Source organism: Solanum pennellii, chromosome 6 (assembly GCF_001406875.1).
Source record: "Solanum pennellii chromosome 6, SPENNV200".
In the NCBI taxonomy this organism is placed as follows: Eukaryota; Viridiplantae; Streptophyta; class Magnoliopsida; order Solanales; family Solanaceae; genus Solanum; species Solanum pennellii.
In genome coordinates this window covers 60,049,614-60,069,765 of record NC_028642.1, presented here as the reverse complement: position 1 = coordinate 60,069,765, position 20,152 = coordinate 60,049,614, and the positions used below count along the sequence as shown (strand labels likewise).

Below are 20,152 nucleotides of genomic sequence, written 5' to 3'. Positions count from 1 at the left end.
TATATATATATATATATATATATATATATATATATATATATATATATGAAGATTTGTTTAGAGAAGTTGATATACAATAATAAAAAATTTATATACACCTATATAATAATTTAATTTATTTTTAGATAGCACAAATTTTGAATTTAATTAAAAAAATATATTGAAAAGCTGATAGTTTACTCTTATAATTTCACTGCAATATTGCATGTAACTTTAAATTCCAATTTTTCAGAGTTGTAAATGATTCTTTTTACATCGAACAAAAGTTTTAATTTCGCAAGACCTATCCCATGTGATGAGTAAGAACTAATAAAAGCACAAAAAGTTTTTAATTATGAAAATCTTGACCTAAAATATATTTGATACTCTTACCCAACCCACTTCTCATGTTGTAGTGATTCAATCCACAAATAATTTTATCATAAATGAGTTTTTTTCTAAATATTGTTTTTATTGAAAATCATAACTTACTTTTAAAATTCAATATTATATCAACATAACATTTTTTTTCTTTTAATATTGAGATCAACATTTAACATCATATTATTTTATCGTGTTTATTTAAATTTTTAATATTGACAACCAGCCAAACTCATTAAAATTAGTAACTCAAAGAGTTGACAAAAAGTTGGTTGAATATTTCATATTTGTTGTTTATAAAACTAACTTTTTTGAAGAGAGACAAAGCATATCATACAGTAATATAATATTTATATTAACAATAATTAGTTCAAGTTAATAAGATATACTATGTGTTTATAATATATTACCTCGAATTATATTGTAAAAGACATTATTATTAATATAAAATTTTAAACAATTTAACTTCTAGAACAATTTCTGTTGTTAAAAAGTAAGTCAACATTCTTCCTTCTTTTCACTTTTTTATTCCATTAGTTAGTAATTCATTTATTTTCTTGACAAATTTCAATATTATCAATGAGAAAATAAATTCATAAAAAATAATATTTATTTTTTGGGTATTCATAATTTTGAGAACCGTCCGTTGGTCGATATTATCGCAAGTATTTGATTCTTGGAGAAATAGAAAAATAAATAATGAAGAGGATTTAAATCTGAGATTTTTTTCTTCGTACATCAAACCATGTTTAATCAAATGTTCGAGAACTAAGACAATGAAACTTTGGTGCTGCTAAAATATATAGTAATAGATTCAACTTACTCTCTATACTTACAGTATAAAGAATTTTTATACTATCAGTATATGTTAACATGTTATAGCAGGTAACCTGCCTATTTCCCGTGTTCATAAAATAGGCACAGCCTTCACTTCTTTGATGCCCATGCAACTGAAATAGGACTTCTAACTTTCTGGTATTTATCTCTGGAGTTGATCCACATCAATTGTCCTTCTGCAAAGCTTCTCTTTTGAGTCCCAATTCTCTTCCTTGATATAAACCAAACTCTGTAACTTAAACTTTGATTTACACGTTTAAATACCAGACGTCGCGGTTTAACTCTCACTTTAACTCCTTCTGGTTCCACAATTTCAACTGAGTAGATTGAATTAGGACTCCCCACATTTGTCACTCTCCTTGTGATCATTTTTCTTGTTTTTCCTGCCTTAAAGATTACGGTAATAGAGGGGTAGTTGAGGCTAAAACCCCTCTTTTTCTGCAAAACGTCGTGGCAGCTAACGTTCTTGTGAGTAATGCTAAAGATTTCTGAGTTTTTGTAACCAATAGTGCAAAGGTGAGTGATATAGTCTTTTGCATTAATGTCATATATTAATCCGGGATCATCGGATCTTCCAGGATTTACATGTCCAGCTCCTATAGCGAAAAGTCCAGCTGGTGTGTCACCATCCATGATTGGTTTTCCTTGATGGTTTGTTGTGTCTGCAGTTGTCATTAGCGCGGATCTGATTGCAGCTGGTGACCATTTAGGATGAATTGAATGGAGTAGTGCAGCAATGCCACTAACATGAGGACAAGCCATTGAAGTTCCTGATAAGACGGTGAAGTTTACTCGTCTTGAATCCTCAGCCAGGCCACTAGGGCCTAGATTTTGCGGCCAAGCAGCGATAATGTTGACACCTGGAGCAGAGGCGGATTCAAGATTCTAAGTTCTACGAAGATATAGGTTCAAAACATAACATTACACTATTTATCAAACTTTCTTCACATGTATATAAAAGGAGCAGCCCATGTTCCACGCATGGTGTGGTGAAGGGCTGCACCCCAAAGGGTGCGATGTAGGCAGTCTACCCTGATGCAAGCTTCAGTGACCGACTCCACAGCTCGAACCCCCAATCTGAACTCACATTTTAATATATGATCTAAATAGAGAATTGTAGGTTCAATCAAAACTAACCTGGAGCAATCATATCAGGTTTGAGAATTGAAGGATCAGTAAAACTTGGACCCCTTGAAGAAAATTGTGCTACAGCAGGTGCACTGGATTTTCCTGTAACTGTTCCTCCAAATATGATTCGAGCTGTTGGTTTTCGTGTTGAGTTCATATAGCTTTGCAACTGAATTGATTCGTCGAAACCAATCAATGTTGCAGGTAGGACATGTACGTCGACAGAATCTTCCTCCATATTTACTGCTGTATTTGCTAGGATCATGGCAACACCACCTGATTCTTTAACAACTTGACCTTTCTCTGCTCTTCCATTAACTCCACGATCACATACAACGATTTTTCCACGGACTTTTGCTCTTGGAAGAGACCCTCTTAAGCAAAATTCACTTCCATTATCTCCATCGCTGAGATAAACAATCTCAAGAACTTTCTGAGAATTATGAACTTGTTTCCCTGGGTACAATGATTCTCCATACACATACTTGCCATTACCTGTTGGAAAATATGAATGAAGGACACATATAATTTAGGCTGGAAACACGCGAAATATCATTTTAAAATACAAAATGTAACATACCTAGCTGAATTATTGCTGGAAATTTCCTGTCAAGTGTGCTAGCACCAATAGTGGCAATCCAAGGAGCCTCATTTGCTACTGAACTTCGAATTGGACCATTATTTCCTGCAGCACATATAACTGAAATACCACGCTCCATAGCTCGAAAACTGCCAATAGCAATAGTATCCTCATAAAGCGGAACAGGGAAACCACCAATTGAAAGTGACAATATGTCTACTCCATCTCTAATAGCTACATCCATAGCTGCAAGTATATCAGAACTATAACAACCACTGGACCAACAAACTTTGTATATCGCGATATGAGCACCAGGGGCCATCCCTCGAGCTTCCCCTGCTCCATTTCCAAGCACACTCGCCATTGGAACGGGAGCTCCCCCTGCAGTAGATGCTGTATGTGTACCATGACCTTCAGAATCTCTAGGAGATACATAATCCTCCACAAAATCTATCGATTTTGATATCTTTGATGCCATCATGTGTCCTATCTGGAAGAACCTTGCACCAATAAGCTTGCGATTGCAACTTGAAGAATTGAAGTTTTTCCCTTCTTGACAGATACCTTTCCATTTCTTTGGAATAGGAGACATTCCATGATCAACAAAACTTGGACTTTCTGGCCAAATTCCAGTATCAAGAACTCCAATGATCGCGCCTCGACCAAATCCAGACTTCAACCAAGTACCTTATTAGAAAAAAAATAAAAATACAAAGACAGTATAAAAGTAAGTAAGAAGAAATGACTAGTGCAGTTGTGAGGGGGTTTAAGAATTTGCCTTAATTCACAAGTTTAAAATCTACGTGTGACACTCGAGTGTTCTTTTTCAGATCCCCTTATATAAATTTCTGGCTCCGTCATGCTAGTCTTTTAATAAATAAAGCCTTATGACTCATTGCTTCCTCAACTTTATATATATTATAAACTATGTACATACCTTCCTTCGTAGGACTAAGTCCTAAGAACTTATAAGAATAAGTTGTTTGAACCTCAAGCTTCCTCTCCGGATATATCGATAACACGTCATTTGATTTCTTCAGTGCCTTTAGCTCATTTTCAGATAGAAGAGCTGCAAAACCTTCGAATGCAGAATGGTAAGAGTACAAAAGGCGAGAACTCAAGTTTTCGCCTGAGGAAATGAAATTTTCAAGAAATGAAAGGTGCCATTGAAGTTTAGAACTAAAAGGGGTTCTTGTTGATGCATGTTGTGGATGTAATTGTACTATATAAGTTTGAAAATTTTGAGCTTGTAGCAGGGGAATAAAACAGAGTAGAAAACAGAGAAAATAGAATTGGAAATTGAGTTCCATAGAATTATATTTGAAGTAGAATAATGGAATGTTTGTTGAAATAATTTGATGAGGTATTTAAAGGGGTTGAAGAGAATTCAAAATTAGAATTTTAAGACATGTTTGTGAAACAAAAGAAGAAACTCGTGAAATTTAAGAGCTCCTCTTCACGAGGTGCTGATCAAGATTTCAAAAAGTCGAGAAACATACCAAACTTCTTTTTTCTTAAAAAATAATTTGATTTTCCATCTTTAATGATACCACGTTTAGAGTCTAACCAAATTTGAATACGCTGATAAAGATTGTCAAATTCACATAGAGTAAAAATTTATCAAATTCGCATAGGATGCTCGAAATCATCCGACACCACTGATTAATTAAAGATGTATAAATACTTAATAATCCACTACGATCAGCCTTGTTGGTAATAAATTTGTAGTGGAAAGAAATTTTTCGAACGTGAAGATTTTATTCATTTAATAATTTTAATTGTTTACAATGTTTATTTTCATGGCAAACGCTCCACTTTGCCGTTGCTTTTTACAAAATGGTTACTGCATTTGAGCATTGAATTGAGTCACGTCGAGCTTCTATGTAAGATATTGGCACATCATTTGAGGCTCCTTTTGTAACCAAAATTACTACATTTAACTATTCATGACATGTATAATTAACTAACATAAAAAACGAAATACAGTAATCTGCTATCTCGTGTTAAAATACACCGATAAATCATGCTATCTTTCCCAGAAAATGAGGGATTAGATATTCAAAGGGAGAGTAAGAATGATTGAGTTTCAAAAGTTCGACTGTCACACAGTAAAGTAAGTGAGAAACCTTTAGTAGACTATTAGAAGAATCTGAGTTTGAAAAACAAATAGTACCAAAAAGGATTCATATTAAATCATGACACTAATTACAATTGCATATTTAAGTCATATAAGTTATCAGCCTTAAGACTGCCAATCCCACAAAAAAGGTGGGGATCTTTTTTAGGCTATTTTCTCACTTCTCCGATCATGCTACTGAAAAACTCGCTTCATCGATCTATTCAGACTGCCAGTTCTTTTCCTATGATAGTATCTATTGGTACATTCAACATTTGGAGGAAAGAACTGTCAATGTAATCATAATCATGCCTGAATAAAGTTGCTCCTTGCCGCCTGAGCACAGCGCCTTCCTATGCTACAACATTTGGTATATTGACAATAATGTGCCCATGTCCTCTTGCGCTTCTTATCTGAAATAACAAATAGTTCAAGCACGTCTTTTCTTCAAAATGTACTACTCGTTCTCATAGCTTGAAAGACGACCATCTGACAAAACAGTGAAAAGTTGTGTATCCACAAAATGCTGCAAAAACAAGGAAGAGAATAAATCTTGGGAGTCGATGAGCAGAAAGGGATAGACAAGTACAGCCATCAGCGACATCGCATTGATGAACTAATAATCTCGACTCAAATAGGACTTGCTAGGTCATTGACTATTCAAAGCTATTATGAATAAAAAGCATCATATACATGGACCAAACTGAAACTAGATTAAGTCACTCCTCATGTGTGGAATTTGATATGCAAGGCATAGGTAAAAAAAGATATTCTTGTTTTTTACAGAGAGATCGCTGGCATCTTATCTGAGATGTTTTCTAGTATTCTTTATCAACTTATAATATACACTCAACTGAAGTGATGTTGGTCTCTTGCAAAAATTTAGCCTAGCCAAAGTCATCCATATTTAGCCTAGCTTAATTCTCACACTTAACTACATATAAAAAATTGGGTGCTCTGCTGTCATGCTTTTGAACACCATATATGAAGGTTCTTGATGGGGTCGTGGTCAAGATTAAGTAGTGGAAGCTCATCCTGGAGGCAATATAGCTAAAGGGGGCAGAAACGAGCTCCTACTGGTAATTTAAGGAAAACCCATATAATGCCAAAAAAAATGAAAAAGGAGACATCCCCAGTCATGAGAAAATGAAATGTTAACTATGAACGAGACATGTTAATCCAATTTGATTGCGTGAAAATCATTTGAGCTGAGGATCTTTCAAAAACAACATCTCTACCTCCACGAGGTAGTGGTAAGGTCTGCGTTGTATCCTTCCCAGACCCCACTTGTGGAATTTTACTGGGTATGTTGTTTCAAATAATTAGTCAGTGGAAACAGAAAAGCAAAGTTCCAATCCAACACCACAATACACTGTACACTGTGCTGAGCATCGATTTTGACTGCCACATAAAATTAGGCTGCGCTATTCAGCAGAATTCAGCTTTTGATGCCACTTAAGAATACATCAAAATGACTTCAAAAGGAGTGATATGTGGTATTAAGCAGGCCAAGTGTAACTGAAAAGCCAATTAAATAACTACCACTTACAGATAACAGAGAAATTTATTTACCTTCACAAAAGGTTGATCCCTACCAGGAAAAGAATCAATAAAGCTATCTTTTAGAAGTATTGAAACCTACAAAATAATAAGAGAAGCTTAATGGACTCAGACTACTCATTTCCAGATCAACATACCAAAATATTGTGAGGGTCAAACGGAAACCCGTCATACCCGGTCACTGTTTGACTGTACACTAGTTATTGTATGAGACCTCAGATCTGAACAAAGAGACTCCAAATAGAGCCGCATAACAGTCAAGAATTGTGCTGCAGCTTCAGCCTGGAGATTAGTCATACTTTAACACCAAAAACGTAAAAGGAGAAAAGCATAGGGGGAAAATTAAAACAATTTTGAAAGGGCAGCTGTCACGCATGCACCATTTTTATAATCAACTAGCCCGTACATAAAACAATTTTCTCATTATATTTTTTGACCTGATCATAACACATTTTTTGAGGGTGAATAAAGGACTTTTTACTTCAACCAACCAAAGAAAAAGGAAATAATTTGGGCTGTACATGGCGAAAGGATAGCTATCATCATGATATTATAGTGATATAACATGCAACTTCCAATATAGTTCAAATTGATATGTTTCCAAAACTTAAGTTACACTGCCCGTTTTTGTCCTCGCTTGAAATAGAACTCTTCATATGGTTTCAAATTCCTCATCCTTGTCATCAGGGACAGAGCCAGGAAAGGCCAGAAAATCTCACTGTTTATATGTGATAAAAATTATTTTTTATGTATATATAGTAGCGCTATTGAATCCCCTTTGGCTTCTCGGTGTGTTCAATCCTTCATATTTTGAACCTCTTGGTGAAAATGCTGGTTCTACCGCTGCTTGCCACATCTTAATTCAGACTTAGGCTTGTAAAGGTGCAAGTGAAGATAGAAGACAAAACTAAATATGTGACTGGCTAGTTAAGCTCCATTTATTCAAAATAAGATTTCGAAAAAGTGACATTTCTTTTAGCAGATTTAAACAATGTTTGAGGGATAACTTTCAAATCTTTTCAACTGCATCAGCTTTTCAAAAAGTCCTCGGCCATTCTACAAAATATTTTGAACTTGAAGAACTACTGGGAACCATGAGTAAATATCGAGCATGTGTTTCATTGACTACATTTTTTATAATTCAGGCAGAAGACAGACAACTCATTCCCACGCCATTTGAATCCTTTCAGTAGATTATTAGCAGCTTAACACCTAGTTGAAGAAGGAGTGAACAGGTTAGAGTGTATTATGTTATTTCACTTTTAATGTAACAAGGAGTATGTAAATGAGGCAGAATCTTTGCTAGAACTCTGGCGCCATTCCCGCTAAAGAAAAAGCAATTCTTCGTTCAATCTCTGTCCCAGATTCTGGTTTGATAGAGGCTCTCTAGGATTAGAAGAGGGCCATATTTTGCTCACTGTACAGAAATTCCAGTACTAACTTTGTGCTATTTCTTATCTTTTAAAAAGGAGTTAGCAGAGGTAAAAACAATCTATTACAAATTACGGGAAAAGTGATCCACTATAAACTATACTCAGATTTGGACCATCGGAAAAAAAGTTAATGACTTCACAGTGAAATAACAGGAAAAAATTCCAGGGTATTCAAACCTCAGGCAAAGCACTACATTAAAAAAAGTTGAATGACAGATACCTGTACTTCATTGCATCTGTATATAGGGCGCCGTTGAGCAACAGATTCTTCACGTAACAATCTGGCATGGATTGGCCGCAGTTCTGATAGAAGCTGCTTACGTCGAGGAAGTAGAGGCAAGTAACAAGATTTTATCTGCAGCCCCATCAAAGAAAATAACAAGATGAAAAATTTGAAATCTAAGACAACCAAGTTTTAGCAATATTGAGAAAAATTACATTAAACAACATCAAAAATATAGAGAATAACTTGTATGCTCTCGGAAAGCACAAGAAAAATACAAAGTATCTTCGTTTCCGACAACAATAGTATGGAAATGATCAACTGATGAACTTCACTTAATATAATCATTTAGAAATCATTAAACTAAAGACGAAACCAAAGTAGCAAAGACTAATAAAAAGGAGAAAGAAAAAACATATTGTGTGTGGGTGGGTGGGGGGTGCAAAGTTCTAGAGAGAAAATTTGCTGAATCTACTAACCAGATAAACTATATACTTCCATGAACTAAAACTATTATAAACTAACCTGATCTTTGGTTACATTAACACGGACAAGATTAGCACTTCTCATCTTCAAGTCAGTTGGTTTGTGCTGCAGCCCAACCTGTCAATCATTGGTCACAAAGAAGACAATGGAATTAAGAATATGATTTGCAGTTTCTCCTCCGAGTACAAACCAGAAATCCTAAGGCTCAATTTTTCCTTTTTTCAACCACATGTGATTTGGAAGGATATATCAGCTAGTACACCTAAACTTAAAAGATTGTACATTATCTTACATGAACAATAGTCAGGCAACACAAAACTATTCTTAAACTTCCCACTTTAAGCAGCCCCACTGAACTGTCAATTAACATCCAGTGCTTTTTGAACACGTAGATGTGAAAGAACATTAATGCATACGTCAAACAGATACTAAAATCAGAAGAGAAAGAGCAGGCATATTCATTTGACTGATTCAGGCACTTAATTGACTCGTCTAGTACAATAAACCGAATATATAGCATAAGTTATAGTTGACAATCTTAAGAAGCATGAGAAAACATGTAAGAGACTCACAATGAAAGGTACGGGAGCATCAAGAAAATCCATCATCTTCCCAGGCAAAATCTGATAAAAAACAAAGTCAATTGATGATTGTAACTTGAGGAGAAGAAGAAATATGGAGAGTACAGCATTCAGTATTATGACCATTAAAATCATGAAAAAAGATAGCTAAACACATAAATTGCTGCATAGCTAAGTTCTTGAGTAATTCAGTACCAATCTACCATGAGAAGCTTTCTATCACAAATGGTTTATGGTTCAGTCTCCTGCTGAGAACTACAACATTACCAATCTCCAAAAAAAATAATGGTTTATGGTTCAATGCATGTTTTGCATCAAAGTTAATATGCTCACATCATTGAAGGGCCGTGTGAAATTCAAGGGGTAATATTGTGTACTTGATCAATTAGATTTAAAATATCCTAATAGATCTACAAATACAAATATTGCACATTTGAGTTCCAACTTCCAAGTAATGTGTCGACTGTTGAGTCCTAGATTGGTGAGCTTAGGAAAATTTGGTCTCCTTACATGGTCTTGGACAATCCTCCCCTCATGAGCTAAGCTACTGGGTTGAGTTAGGTCCAAGATGCATTTCTTTCATATTGAATGTGAGTACAGATTTCTAAAGACACGCACATGCACACACACAGACATGTACATATAATGTTCTCCAATGATCAGAAATGGAAGTAAAGTATTAACAATTCCAATATTAGTAATTATCATACATGATAACGACATCTTTACGAGGTTTTCTTTGAATACCAATATTTGAACAAAATTTTAGTAGATCTATTCTGTACAATCAAACATATTGACTTGCTGAAACCTACTACCATAATAGATTTTGGAAACTTGTCCCTTGTTACATTCAAGAGAGATTTTGAATTTGATATATTTCTCTTCATATTTTTTTTTATGACAATATATTTCTCTTCATATTCAAGACAGTAAAATCTTTTCGTGAAAGCATAGAGTTGGAGCAAACATACACAAAAGACATCATCCATGAAAGAAAAAGAGGCATGTGAAAATATGCAACCGCATGACTAAACAGAGGTAGACAACTCTTTTCCTTACGTGATTATTAATGATTTAAGAATAAATTTTAGCTTCTTACAAAGCTGTAGCAAAAAAAGAGCCAGAGGAACCGGCAACTCTATGATTGAAGGTTAAGGAATATAGTTGTCTTCCTATCTTCAATGTGCTGTTGAACTTTAGGACATCCTATCTCATTAACAAATAATAAACACGGTAGGAATGCTTCGTTAATTACAGAATTCCCACTTTTATTTTGGCAATTACTCATCCTCTTATCTTTGTATTCCTTATCAATAAAATTCACTTTCCTATTAAAGAAACTTCAGATTCATACCTAAGTTCTCTATTCATTTTCAGGTTCTTCATGTTACCCCTTTTTTTTTTGACAACCATGTTAGCCCTTGAATTCATAACTTAATTCCATTTCAGATAATGTTGAGAAGAAATCAAAAGTGATGTACTATGAGGATGAATTTCTTATTGTATTGCATGGGTTACCATAAGTTCATGAATGAGTAGCTTAAAATTTCACAAGTAGGACAACAGTGCTCCTCTCTAAAAGCTAGTCTATCAAAATCCATATTTCATAACCTAAAGTTTGCATTTCCCTGCACAACTACTTAATTCATTTATACTTCGGCGAATCCCATAATAAGAAATGCAACTCATAATCTTGTCAACAAGTCCCGGCAGGTTTTTATACATATAAACTTAAAGAGTTTACTCAACTAGAATTCCATAACGTAAGGAAAAACATGCAATCAAGCATTCAATATCACCAAGGGGAAGACAAATAGTTGTGAACAAGCAACACTCCTGTACAGAGTGAAAATTAAATGACAACCACAGGTACTCATTCGAACGTCGATTAACATATTGAACATTTAAAAATAAGAATCAATGGTGGTACATCACAGTAAATATCAACAAAGATTACCGACATTAAATATGAGACTGAAGTAATAGCTATGATACAGAACGTACAGGTAAGAATAAACTCTGCCATTGAAATGGGCGAATAATGGGAATCAGAGACAGCACCACAGCAGATAGAACACCCTGTCTCGTTGCAAAATAAGAAAATGAATGAGGCCCTGACGTAGGACAGATTTTGCATGTTCAGGGAACTCAAGAAATACCAACGCATATGGATTTGGATAAATCACAAATTACCAAATTGGGGCACACAATAACCACTTGTTTTTCGAGAAGCACACCAGTGATTAAGGCCAATATCTGAAAGAGGAATTACTTGTTAAACGGAATAATGAAAGTCATTTGAAGTTCACAATCAAATGCAATGAAAGTTATGAAGTGCATACACTTCTAAATGGCCAAGCATCCATGCTGAGCACATCGAGGACACACACGAGTCAGATAATTAGATGTGACCAGATTGTTTTAGTTATTTAACTACATGGCAATGATAGACATGCACATGTCCTAATCGTGTCTCAAAATTGTCAAAAGATGGAACTTCTGTTTAGATAAATTACAAAGTTTTTTAATTGATATTAAACTGAAATGGTATCATAAACATGTAGAATATATCAAACTGAAATGTAGAATATACGATATGGAATTCTTTATTTTAAGATGGAGATGTTAAAAGAGGCAACTCCCTTTTTCTCTTTTCTTGATTGTGCTTTTTTCCCGTAATAACAGTTGCAGATCCAAGCAAACAATTTTCAAAGGTTCCAACTTCCACCCTCAAGGAAATGAAACATTCTTGTGTCCTCTTTTGGGTACATTGAAGATGGGAATCCATGTGCATACGACATAATACACAAACACCTATCTACATACATAATACCTGTATGAATAGATAAATACATACTGCGGTTGTATGTAAACATGCACTTTTGTGTATACAGGCATAGTTTGTTCAAGTAAGTATATTTATGTAGGCAATTTTTTAGAGAAGTGTCTACCTCATATTTTAACCAGAGAATGTTCGTGTTTTCATTGATAAAGCTTAGAAACTAAAGCAGGATCAATTACTTCATTTAATCTTTCTTGGGGATTATATTCGTCGAATAATAATTAACAACTCTCCATGGTTCAACAAAAACTTGTAGTAATGGTTACTAATGCAAAAAAGAGACTGGTAATAAACCAAAAAGAAGATGAAGACGTTCCTCAAAGGTCATACAGCTGAGTCAACTGCAACTGAAACATGACATGATACTTATAATATCTAGTGTAACTAAACTATAGAACGAAAAATATACTACTAGCTAAAAAAAACTTAATGATACTTGAGTTTACACTAAAAACTTGCTTTCAACCATCCACTCCTAAGAAAAATAATAGATCAATAAAATCATAACTAAAACTGATTGTGATGCTTGATAACTGATTAAAGTTAATTGATGGAAACAGAATTTAGTTGGCCTAGTAAATGATGTGTCACGTCAGCTTAAAATAGGGTTGCACCACTTCCTGTTTAACCACCCAGGTTAAATAAGTTCAAAGAAATAGAAACACTTTGCTTGAAGATGGTCATGGGAGTATGTTGGGAATTGGCAAGCCACGTAGTCGACAGTTAAGAACTACTGAGACAGGAAAATCTTACAGTCTCAATTGAAAGTGAACGACATATTGTTGCGGTTGTCCATATAGATAGTCCAACAGCTTCCTCAGCAGCGGCTAAATGGAAATTTACCTAAGAAAATAATAACTGCCATCATTTAGAAAGAAAGAAATTTCAATTCCAAGAAACGAATAAGAAAATGATCTAACCTTTGCAATATCATCTGAATCATTCATACTTGTACCCAGATGTTTCTCACAAATTCCGAGTTCACAAACTGAAATTCTCTCGTATTGAATAGCCGGCAGATGTTCAAGTGGCTGAAAAGTGATCTTACTTCCTCGTGGTGGAAGAGACAAGGAATGATAACTACAAACTATTTGCAGCAAATCATTCTTATTCTCCTACAAAAGAGACCAATTAAGTAATTAGAGGAGGTGGGAACTCATAGGTGAGTAAAACACTAACATGAATATCTGTGGGTGGAAAAGAAGACTACAGACTCTAGCCCACTCCAGTATCATCTCACACCCAGCATCCTTGTCATTGCTGAAAAATAAGTCATCATCTTCCTCCTCGGATGCCATACTTCTTGCTGAACTGCCAAAAGAAAACAGCTTATTGACTAATTTAAATTGAGTGGTACAATATGAGGAGAAATGTTTATTTATGGTTCATATATGCTGATAACATACAAAGATGAAACAAGAAGAATACAATAATGCTCCATTCAACAAGAAAAGAGAAAAAAAATAAAAGATACGACTATTCAGGAAAGAAATAAGGAGCACCTAATACCAGAAATTTAGGTCCGGTTCGGATGGGCTCATAGCTTATGGTTTATAACCAACAAGCCATAAATTAGGGCTTATTTTTGTTATTTTGACTTAAAAGCACTTTTTTTTTTACCCAAACACTACAAAAGTGCTTAAAAGCATCTAAAATAAGCCAATCCAAACAAGCTCTTAGTCAACTCGACTATCCTTGTAATAGAAGAAAGAATATTAAAAGTTTGACCACCTAAATAAGGATTCAAAGCTTCCAAGACGCTCCAATGAATGGACTTTTGAGAAGACAAAAGGCCCACTCTCAGGGGTTCGGTAATTTTCTTGAATTCCATAAACCCTTTCAGTGGTATCAGATCGAATTTCTGAAGCTTCAGAGCCACAATCATCAACGTAAAGGATGTTCCTTCCCCCATCCTTACCAAATCCTCTTGTTTGACTATGATCTGATGCCTCACTGGCAGTGACACTTACAGGTGAAGAAACTTCCCACTTTGATGATGATGAGGGAACCTCATCGTCTGAGATTATCCCAGCCGCAGCAGCAGTAAGAGCAATTGCACTGTCAACTGGTATTGCAGAAGATGTCCAATCTGCTTCATCATCCCTATAAGAGGAATTAACGCTTGCATTTGATGCATCATTCATTTTCGATGCAGAGGGGATAAAATCAGTGAGATTTATTTCACTAACAAAATGTGTTATCCTATTCAGGCGCTCTTGTGCAATTACGCTGCATTCAAATGAATATAATATAGTCAATGGCATAGAATATTCAATATTCATCTTTATCCATACCAGTGAACAGCTGATGAAAAGAAATTCAGCGCTAACCTGTTCAGCATCTCGTAGTGCAATTCAAATAAAGGAAATCTAGTCAAAAGACAATAACAGCGAGGTGCAGAAACCAAAAACCGACTGCGACCAATTGATGACTGGGAAGGGGGTGATGAAGAAACATAGATAGCTGGTGGTCTCTGAACAATTTCTGGTACATGTAAACATACACCATAAAGGGTAGCATTGTCTGCCACCTGATGAAAAGGATATACTGTAACTTCAACATTTTACAGGAACTAATTTGAACTCACAGGCAGATAGACAACCGAACATAAAACACAAGGGAAATAAAGGCAAAAATCAAAAGCTAGCAAAAAACCTAAGGTTGACCACATATAGCAAATTGAGAAAATCATCTTCAAGAAAACAAGATGAGCAATAAATACAAACAGTAGAGGAAACAGGTCACGTGCCCTTCACTTAGAGTAGTCAATCAGTATAACTCATTCCAGTCCAGCATGACCAAACAAAGCATATTGGATTTGATCGACACTTCATCAAAGAAAAAGTTATGGGTGGTATCTTAAGTTTGTTCCATGTATCATCAGAAAAGCAATTAGCTGATGTGTTTAGCAAAGGTCTCAACAAATGAACTTCCCAAACACTAGTTTGAAAGTTTGGCATGTTGGGACATCTTTGCACCAACTTGAGGGGGAGAGTATTAACAGATTGTATTCCCTAGCTTAATTGTAGGAGTAGATTAATATATATCGATTGTAATTGATTATGTAATGTTTTCTTCCCTTATTTAGACATATGACTTATTGTAAGTACTCATTCTCATCGGATGCAAAATCATCAAGAAATACAAAGACGTCTTTTCTTCTTCTTGAAATCTTCATTCTTTTATCTGATAACAGTGGCTTAGTGGAGAAACTTTCATAGAGCCATTGGAAATGGGTGGGTAGTCATTGAGGGGGAGGAGGAGATAAAAATAATAATAGTGGATTTCAGGGAGCAAGTGAATTGAAGAGCTCTGTTAGGAGGGTAGAGTTTAATCACATGCGAAGGGGGGGAAAATTATGTCTCATTAATTGAAAACCCCAAAAGTAGAAGTTCCACAATGATCTACGGGAAAATTGTACAGCACAGAAGAAAATATATGTCCAGTACTCAATAAAGACTACCAAATGAATAAAATTGCTGTCATTAGGAAAAAAAATGAAGAATTAATGTACTTATAAAGCACCGAAGAGCACAACACCAGAGTTCTGAATCAATTAGGTGTTTATCCAAAGGTCATGTATTTAGAAAATTATTTGAGCTTACCTTAAGAGAAAATACGAACGACGAGTCATCTCTGCCTAAATGCTCCTGAGATAAAGGAAAAATAAGTTATTTCTACGAACAGAACTCATGTTTACTCCTTAATTAAATAAAATGGAGCAAAAAGCATTATAATTTCAGAAAGGATCCTAAAATATTGTTGGACTGGACCTGCCCGTAGACCAGTTCATTTAATTCACTAAATGACGGTGTCCTTTCCATCACATGTGCCTGTATTACAAAGAAAACACGTGATGAGAGAGAACTCTTTTTTCTGGAACCTAAACAATGTAAATCTCATACAAATATAGGTGAAGTAAACGCTGAATTGTCACCATACAGATCATTACTCTAAAATAACAACTTAGCCCTGTACTCAATATACTTCCACTAGAATTTGTAACACAAAGTCAGCAGATAGGTACCCTCAGACTTCATTTTATCTTCTAATCTCCAAATATAGGAATCTCCTTCCTTGTACATATACCTTTCCTTTTTTTTAATAATAGAGACTGTGTATTCAAACCAGAAAACCCATCAAGCAAAAGCTGATGGGGTGGGATTTACAACCCCAAAGGGCATCATCGAGATTAAAAGTCTAGATAGGAGGCTTTAAATTGGTTATGACCCTTTTTGGGAAAACAATTTTATTGATGTAATGCTAAGTTCCCTGCATGCTTATAGTTAGTTTTCACGCTAGCTCAAGACGTTTTCTATTTGCAACTGTCTGTCACAATATTACTGACTGATACATTTGATACAAATAAACAAGAGAACAGGCATGCGAGATAGATAACTAATTCGACTATAAGGAATAATGTTGAGAAGTAGAATGCCTTAAGTTACACCTTGACACCTCCAGGAAAGCAAAATGCTGCCAAATCCTTCAAACGCATAGCGAGCTTCTTTCCAGGAGGATACTTAAATAGAACCTGGGAGAGAGAGGAAAGTAAAAGGGGGATACCATATAATTTAGATATGAGTAAATTATTGAAGCAAAAATGGATAATTTACATATATATACACAGTGAGAATGTACGACCAATAAATTTCATCCATCATACATCATGATGATACTCTTCTTGATCAATAACACACAACATCTTGAGGATTACTTAGACTTACATTCCACAGCTAAGAGGAAGAAAAGTATAATAATAAGAAAATACAATGGACACTGAATTAAGAAGAAAATAAGAAGACAGTGCACTTGGAAACAAAACGTAGCGTCAATCACATAAGAAAAGTGTGCCACTTTTACCAGAATAACAGCATCAACTGTTAACCTAATAGCAATGAAAGGAAAAATGCATCTTGCCAACTTAAAGAGAAAATAAAAATCTGATCTTCAATATAATATTTGAGGAAATAAAAAGTATAACTGGAATGTCAATGCCCAAGCCCATGACGTAAAACTATGGAAACCTATTGAGCAAAATACCAACTTATAGTAATATAAATTATGAATTGCAACTCACAAATACAAGCTTGAAAAGGGGGAATCAACAACCATGAACATTTTTGCTTGGTAGCAATCTGAAATCATATCTAAAATAAATGTGTACCACAAAATAGGTTTGACCATGTTTTGAGAGAAAAATCCATGTATTCAAAAAAAAAAATTATATGATTAACAAGCTGAAGGACTGCACCGATTTCTAAAACTGAATCAATTTGGGATGTGAAACAAAGTTGGATTTGAATTATTTTATTAATTATGAGTAAGCTATCTTTTTTCCGAACATATTAATCATTCGAGCATCTTTCAGGATACTAGTAGCGCCACACCACCCACCCCCAAGAAAACTCAAAAGTTACTACTTTATTCCCATGATGACTTGATCCACAGCCTTAAGGTTGAAGCTTGAGGGTCCTTACCGCTATGCTATCCCTTGTCACATAACTGCCCCATGTTTAATAAGCAGAATTTGACTTCTAAACCATAAATATGCAAAATTATGCAAGTAGACAAACCTGAGGTTCTAGAGATGGAACTGAAGGGCCACAATTTGAAAGCATTCTGAAATCCACCATGTCAGATGTTTCTAACTGTACTTCCCATTTCTTTCTCCTGGCAAATGCATCCTCGACATCCTCAAGATTAGCATCTGGATGAAGACCGATGATAACAAAGTGCTCAAAAATCGAGTCGAGCTCCTTATATTTCTTATAATCCTGCACAGAATTTTTGTGTGTTTGTAAAATATGATTCTACGAATTTCATGAGCAATCTAATATGTCAGAGCTGAAGGCTAGTTTCAATCCAACTATTACTACTCCCTAGAGGGGAATGACCATAAGTAATATGTGCAGGACATATAAGCTGGTCATATGTACTTCATATTTTTGTATCAAAATATATGGAAATTTAGTGAAGTTATCCTCGTGATTTGAGTTGATTTATCAAAATGGTGCATCTCTTCTTTATCTCATATCTCTTGTCTAATTTTTTCATTATCGTGTTTAAAAAATTCAACATGATTTTAGTCTTTACCTCTTCTCTCTTAATCATTCTAATTTGTATGATAGGACATCGGGGTGTCACAGGAGCCTGTCCCTATGTTAAAAACTACATATCAAAGCAAGAGTAATTTATGTATTACCCTCTCATGATTTTCCACCCTAAACTAACAAACAGATTCTCAAATATGCGAGTATAAACATACTCAATTCATGTTATAATTATGAAAATTATGAATTTGATGACCAAAAAAAAGGAACTGAAGGGAAAAAGGAACATAGAACTGTATATGTGAAAATTCAACAAATTATTCTCCATGTTGCCTCAAAGAGTTTTAAAAAGCAACTTACTTCTAAAAGAAGATAAGGGTAAAAAACAAAATGTCTGGAAAGCTAAATCACAGGCAAGAAAAAAGCAGGATATATGATTCATTTCAGAATATTCTTTTCAAAAAATGCCATACACAAAACTACAAGCAGTTCAGATTCCAAAATGAAGGAAGCATACCGAGGTTTTGGAATGAAGCTGATACCACTGTCTCTTTTGGTTAGCCAAAACCTCAGGATTAAAGGATAAAAACGAGCTGTCTTCCTGTGAAGTAGAACCCCAATTTCGCAAAGTCTTTTGCATTTGAGACTTCCATTTCGTGAAGTTACTGCCACTTCTTTGAACAGAAGAAGTCACTGTTTCACTACGACTTCTTCTATGCCCAACCCCAGTTGTGGAAAATTTTGAACTGCTACTAGAGTAAACATTTTGCAGTGCCTCACCAGCCACTCTTACTGCTTCCTCGGATATTTGCTGTAATACCCTGTATGGTGATGATGGCAATTCCTCTTGCCCGTTGCCTTCTTTCATATTCCTTAATAACAATACAACAATTTTTCAATTTACATCTCCTTTTTTTTCTTCAAAACTCATTACTTCTGTTTGTTATTCAAGAGCATGATGATACCCTTCTTCTGTCACAACATTTCCAATGCATACTTGAAAATACACTCAAACAATATATTGCCTCAATTTGAAGAAATTTTGAATCTTTACTCACTGATGAACATTACAATATGACTAAAAAACTAGTTCTTCCCACTTTAAGCAAACTACGAAGCACCCTGTGATACATAATAGGGGAAATAAGTAGAAAAATTCAGAATCGCATATACATGTAATTTATACTCCAAATTGCTGCAGCAAAAATAATTCTTTTTTGTTTTCTCATAAAACAACAGCCACTTAACCGAATAGAGAATCTGAAAAAACACCCAAATCAGATACAATGTAGGAAAAGAAAACGAAACGGCGAAAATGAAAAAGATTAGAGAATGCAAAGTACGCTGAGAGGGCTGAATCATAATAAATTAGTGCAATAATCTCGGGTTCCGGAAAACATGTCGGAAAAGAAAGAGAAAAAAATGTGATTATTAATTACCCGTAAAGAAGAAACTAATTTAATCGTGGTTGGTTCTTGCGTTTGTATGATGTGGTTTCTCAAAGTCACCGGATTTATATGCGTCGTGCCGGTGTGGGGAGGAGAACGGTTGCTGCCGGCGCCGGAGTAGAAAGGAGAGATGAGAGGCAAGTTGCCGAGAATAGCGGTAGAGGGGGTGGAGCATGCAGAATGAGCATTGTTTTTCTCATTTTGAAGATCACCGTTATTATTCGGGGGAACTATTTTGCTAATTCCTGACCACTAATTTTACCATGGTAAAATTTTGTATTTTTTTTTTTGGAGATAAACGTAAAAACACAACTAAAATATTATTTTTTGAGAGTATCTATTAAACTATGAAATGTTTGTGTTTTTTCATTTTTTTCATCAAAGTCATTATTTTTTACTTGAACTATTAATAACTTAAGCACCTAGTCTAATAAGCTTCAAAGCATATTTTGATAAATTATTGATGATAATTCAGATGAAAAATTGCAAATGCTTAATAGTT

The 20,152-nt window shown here is 34.8% G+C and overlaps 2 protein-coding genes across 4 annotated transcripts; both read right to left on the bottom strand.

The window, feature by feature from the left end:
• Window positions 1-1,134: 1,134 nt before the first annotated feature.
• On the bottom strand, window positions 1,135-4,239 carry LOC107021525 (subtilisin-like protease SBT1.2). The gene is made up of 4 exons (XM_015222203.2): window positions 3,843-4,239; window positions 2,906-3,592; window positions 2,335-2,820; window positions 1,135-2,057 (listed from the first exon to the last, which is right to left on the bottom strand). The coding sequence occupies exons 1-4, from the start codon at window positions 4,213-4,215 to the stop codon at window positions 1,288-1,290; spliced, it is 2,316 nt and encodes a 771-aa protein (XP_015077689.1). The 5' UTR covers window positions 4,216-4,239; the 3' UTR covers window positions 1,135-1,287.
• A 780-nt stretch (window positions 4,240-5,019) lies between these two features.
• Window positions 5,020-19,853, bottom strand: LOC107021671. 3 transcript variants are annotated; one of them, XM_027917431.1, is made up of 19 exons: window positions 19,642-19,849; window positions 18,720-19,324; window positions 17,726-17,926; window positions 16,600-16,683; window positions 15,923-15,982; window positions 15,755-15,799; window positions 14,480-14,679; window positions 13,881-14,378; window positions 13,364-13,460; window positions 13,070-13,264; window positions 12,903-12,992; window positions 11,501-11,563; window positions 11,312-11,386; window positions 9,296-9,346; window positions 8,763-8,840; window positions 8,235-8,369; window positions 6,756-6,863; window positions 6,594-6,659; window positions 5,020-5,547 (listed from the first exon to the last, which is right to left on the bottom strand). In XM_027917431.1, exons 2-19 carry the CDS (start codon window positions 19,068-19,070, stop codon window positions 5,479-5,481), a joined length of 2,466 nt encoding a protein of 821 aa, XP_027773232.1. In that variant the 5' UTR covers window positions 19,071-19,324; window positions 19,642-19,849; the 3' UTR covers window positions 5,020-5,478. The 3 variants fall into 3 exon arrangements, with proteins under 3 accessions (XP_027773232.1, XP_015077856.1, XP_027773233.1); XM_015222370.2 differs by having other exon boundaries at window positions 18,720-19,074; XM_027917432.1 differs by lacking the exons at window positions 5,020-5,547; window positions 6,594-6,659; window positions 6,756-6,863; ... (3 more) ...; window positions 11,312-11,386; window positions 11,501-11,563 and adding an exon at window positions 11,690-12,125 and having other exon boundaries at window positions 19,642-19,853.
• Window positions 19,854-20,152: the final 299 nt, after the last annotated feature.

Excerpts from the sequence above, each read along its gene's own strand:
- LOC107021525 (XM_015222203.2), bottom strand. The coding sequence starts at position 4,215 with ATGGAACTCAATTTCCAATTCTATTTTCTCTGTTTTCTACTCTGTTTT. Across the intron at positions 2,821-2,905 it reads TCCAGCAATAATTCAGCTAG|GTAATGGCAAGTATGTGTAT; the intron begins GTATGTTACATT and ends ATTTTCCAACAG. Across the intron at positions 2,058-2,334 it reads ACCTGATATGATTGCTCCAG|GTGTCAACATTATCGCTGCT; the intron begins GTTAGTTTTGAT and ends CCTCTGCTCCAG.
- LOC107021671 (XM_027917431.1), bottom strand. The coding sequence starts at position 19,070 with ATGAAAGAAGGCAACGGGCAAGAGGAATTGCCATCATCACCATACAGG. Across the intron at positions 17,927-18,719 it reads AGCTTCATTCCAAAACCTCG|GATTATAAGAAATATAAGGA; the intron begins GTATGCTTCCTT and ends AATTCTGTGCAG. Across the intron at positions 15,800-15,922 it reads ATGAACTGGTCTACGGGCAG|GAGCATTTAGGCAGAGATGA; the intron begins GTCCAGTCCAAC and ends CCTTTATCTCAG.